We start from the raw sequence: 3,764 nt of genomic DNA, 5'->3' as shown, positions 1-3,764 counted from the left end.
GACAGTAAAAATAACTTCTTTTATTACATGTAGAAAACATTTACGATTGAAACTGGCACCAACTTAAGAACAATTTAACAGAAGATAGGAAATAATTTTACATAAGAGAAACATTTTTTATATTAGCTCTGAGGTGTCAGGCAGCCACTGTTATTTCACACTTATTACAGAAGCATTTTAAACTGTGTGTGGCCACTGTTTGAGGCTTTTTCAGAAGTGCTGTTTCCTCCTTAGAGAAGCCTTTGACAGCGATGGTCAGCTGAAAAATATTCTTTATATTGCATTCATGCATCCACAGCATGAAATCTCACTGATTCACTAGTTTCCCGTGGGAGGAACGTTTTCATGGAGATACTGGAGAGCCAAATCTGTCCACTTCATTTCTTGCTCTTTCACAGACTCAGTTGTTCCACCATTGTCTTGCTCTGGTTCAGGAAGCTCATTCTGAGAACCAAAGAGAGATACACTGCATTTCACACATAATACACTTCCTGAAAGGAGTAGGTTACTAAGACTTCATATGGGTAAATACACAAATCCACAAACAAGACCAGAGGGTGTATCTGAACAATACATATCATACATACTGAGCCACTTAAAAATATTACTAAGCCCAGTTGTGAACAATATTCTCTTCACATGAATATGGTGCTTAATCTGAAAGGCAAATTGGTTTTCCAGGCCCCTGGGGTGTTGCTATACACTCCGACTGCACATGCAGTGAAGGAGAATATACAGCAAATGCAAAATAATAATAGTATAATGCAATTATTCTATTGCTCATTTCCAATGTGTTTCTTCTGCTGTTGCCAAGCATACAGATACTGTATTTATTATAGCTCTTATTAAGACAAGTGGTTCTGTAATATGTTACTTTCCTATGGCAGGTGAGAAATCCTTCCTCTTTCTGCATTCAGAACTCAGGGGTGGCTGTGCTGTATCAGTAGTAGAAGTCAGGTGCAACATAGAGCTGCTCACAACACAGTAAGAAGGAGGTACAGTTTAACTGAGATTTCATTTTCCTCCCTCATATTATTTGTTCTCTGTGCTGATGTATTGGTGCAGTCGTAAGGAGTGCTTGTTGTTTCTGCTAGATACCACTTGGGCAAGAATTGGGAGTTCTAGATCTCTGGAAACCCCAGCATGAGCTCAATAAAACGTTTCAGTTTTGAAAGCAACATATGGTTTCAGCCCCTTTGAGTTCATAGGAATCTCTCAAGTGAGCACTACGATCAGATGCTCAGGACAGGCTCAAATACCACTCTGCAGCCATTCTATTTGCTCTTTGACAATACCACTGAGTAAATCTCCTGTGATTTTGTGCTGGTTTTTCTATGTGATCAGAGCCAATCCTATCCCTGGGGATCTTTATATCCACAGCCAGTCCTTTTTGCCATTGTTATTTAACGAAGCTTCCTGCTTTGAGGCTGCCTTCTGTATGTGACTGTAAGTAGCTCAAGAAATGACTGCAAGGAAAGACACCACAATGTTTGGGCACAGGGTAAAGGCAATTGTCAGCAAGGAACAAGTTCGTAATTATTAGCCTGTCTAATAAAGGTTATTCCAAGCAAAGAGGGGTTTGGGCTTCTGTATCTGAGAATCACAGCTCTCCAAGATCATTCCTCAAGCCCAAATCTTGGCAGGATATAACTTGTATGCTGTATATATGGATTTTGGAGGTGTGTAGCTGCTCCTTGCCCTCTCTGAAAATGCAGCGGTGTAAGGGCTAAAGCTTGAGCTATGTCACCAGCAATGTGGAAATGTCTCTCTAGAAACTAGCAGCCTATCAAGTCCCCGTGACCTTAGCATGACTGCTTTGTGAATGCTAGCCAGGGCAAAGCTTGTGTACCAGAGAGAACAAGGAAAAGGAAACTCCTCGGATATCTCCCACTGCCCTGGTAGTTTCAAGATGGCTAAGGAAAGGTGTCATTGTGGGAGATCTGAAGTTTCAGTTGTGGGCTTTATGGGATCAGAAGTAACCTTTTTCCAGCTGCACCTCTCTGGTCTTGTAGCTGTACAACAAGCTGTACACTGAATGAAAAGACAGGTGCCATGCATTGGATGCAGTGCTACAAACGAGTCATACTACAGATGCCAGTTTGTTCACTACTACCCTTGAACTGGCCACAGCAACACTGTATCTGAATAGACTGTTTAGGAAGATATTTGAGAAAATTTTGGTTTTTTAAAATGGAATTTCAGAAAATAAAGAGTAACCAAGACTCTCAGCATGTGACTGTTCCTCTGTTCTACTAACCAACTGGGAAACCACTTCAAACACTAGCAACAGGAAGGGGAAACACAGAGAAAAGGCACTTCTGCTTCTCCCTGGTGCCAAACCCAGAATTGTGCCATGGAAAGAACACTCAAGTTGTGAGATTTTTCCCCACAGGGGAGTGGGGGAGAGAAACATCCACATCCTTGTATGCCCACAGGAATGACTGGCATACAGGACATGAGTGAGTCACATCCATCCTGGGAATCTTTTGCACACATAAGCTGTACCACGAGCAATACTCTTTGTGCTGTTTCTTGGAAGTGGCTGTGATAAACACATCAGCCTTAACTGTGATTGATAAGAGCAGTTCACCTACCACAGGGATAGCTACATCCTCGTACGGTAATTTATCTTCTCTCCATGCATCGTCGATCAAATCCAGGATTCTGCCATCCCTTAGCACTTCGCTGTCCATCGTTGTAGAAGGTGAGGACAGCTAAATCTGTGACACAAAGCAGGCAGTACTGCTAACAACCACATCTCTAACCAAGTAGTTGGAGTTTGGAGTACGGGCTTGCTCCAGTTCTGATCCAATTTCTATTAAGCTTTTATGGAAAACCTTGATTTTCCTAATCCACTGAAAAAGGGCTATGTGGTTATAACACAGGAGAACTACACCTGGAAAGCACACTATCAAACTGAACTGCAGATACATACATTCATCTCTAATGCATATCGAAAACTAGCCTCTTATTATTAATTATAGATTTACGTATGTTTATAGCTGCCGACCCTCAGAAATCTCTTTTGGGTAAGCTTAAGGACCTAGAGCTTCCCTGTCCCCTCTTACTCTTCACAGAACTGTTGCTTGTGTTTGGTGCCTGCTCACTTTCTGTCCCTGCTCAATGCTGTTAACTCATCCACACCTTTGTGAGTCTGGGAAAGTCAGAACAAAGGCACCCAGAATACTGACAAACCCGTAAATCCAGGAAATGGGTGAAACGAGAAAAATCAGAGAATTAAGAACGGTTTAGGTTGGAATTTGACCTCAAAGCTCATTCAGTTCCCACCCCCTGCCACTGGCAGGGTCACCTTCCAATGGACCAGGCGGCTCCAAGCCCCGTCCAGCCTGGCCTTGAGCACTGCCAGGGATGGGGCAGCCACAGTTTCTCTGGGCAAGAGAGACCTGCCTTCCCCCTCAGCCACTGTTATCACTCCAGGGGTTTCCTGTCATCATTTTGTTACTACTCTGTCCTCTTCAACACGTCCCCGCAGGCACTCGGGACAACAGCCAGGGCTGGAGGGTACCGAACCCGGGTATCTCGGGGGGTGCAGGAGCCCCGTGGCCATGCCTGGCTCCAGAGCTGTATGTTGCACAGGCCTTGCCTCTACAATCAGCGAGGCGGCCCCGAAGGGAGCACAGGCGACCGGTGCAGTGAGATAAGGCCCCGGCCCCCCCCGCGCCGCTCCCGCCGGAGACCTCTCTGTGCCCCACCGCCCCTCCAGCCCCACTGCCCGCCGAGGACCGCGGCCCATTCCCCCATAC

At 45.0% G+C, this 3,764-nt stretch overlaps 1 protein-coding gene across 2 annotated transcripts in view; it reads right to left on the bottom strand.

Moving 5' to 3' along the window:
• Positions 1 to 3,764, bottom strand: part of ANAPC13 (anaphase promoting complex subunit 13) — a 78,538-nt gene continuing 74,774 nt past the window's right edge. The window contains exons 2-3 of one of the 2 annotated variants that reach the window (XM_061465243.1): positions 2,595 to 2,696; positions 1 to 444 (exon numbers count right to left, since the gene is read on the bottom strand). In XM_061465243.1, coding sequence (XP_061321227.1) covers positions 319 to 444; positions 2,595 to 2,693 — 225 coding nt within the window. In that variant the 5' untranslated portion in view covers positions 2,694 to 2,696 and the 3' untranslated portion in view covers positions 1 to 318. Of the gene's footprint in view, positions 445 to 2,594; positions 2,721 to 3,764 lie in introns of both variants that reach the window. The other variant, XM_061465242.1, reaches the window with a different exon arrangement.

Source organism: Pezoporus flaviventris, unplaced genomic scaffold (assembly GCF_033815535.1).
Source record: "Pezoporus flaviventris isolate CSIRO_AGI_PZ_B2104156 unplaced genomic scaffold, CSIRO_AGI_Pfla_v1 ptg000040l, whole genome shotgun sequence".
NCBI classification, from domain to species: Eukaryota; Metazoa; Chordata; class Aves; order Psittaciformes; family Psittacidae; genus Pezoporus; species Pezoporus flaviventris.
The sequence above is the reverse complement of the archived record's forward strand: the minus strand, read 5'-3'. Positions and strand labels throughout refer to the sequence as shown.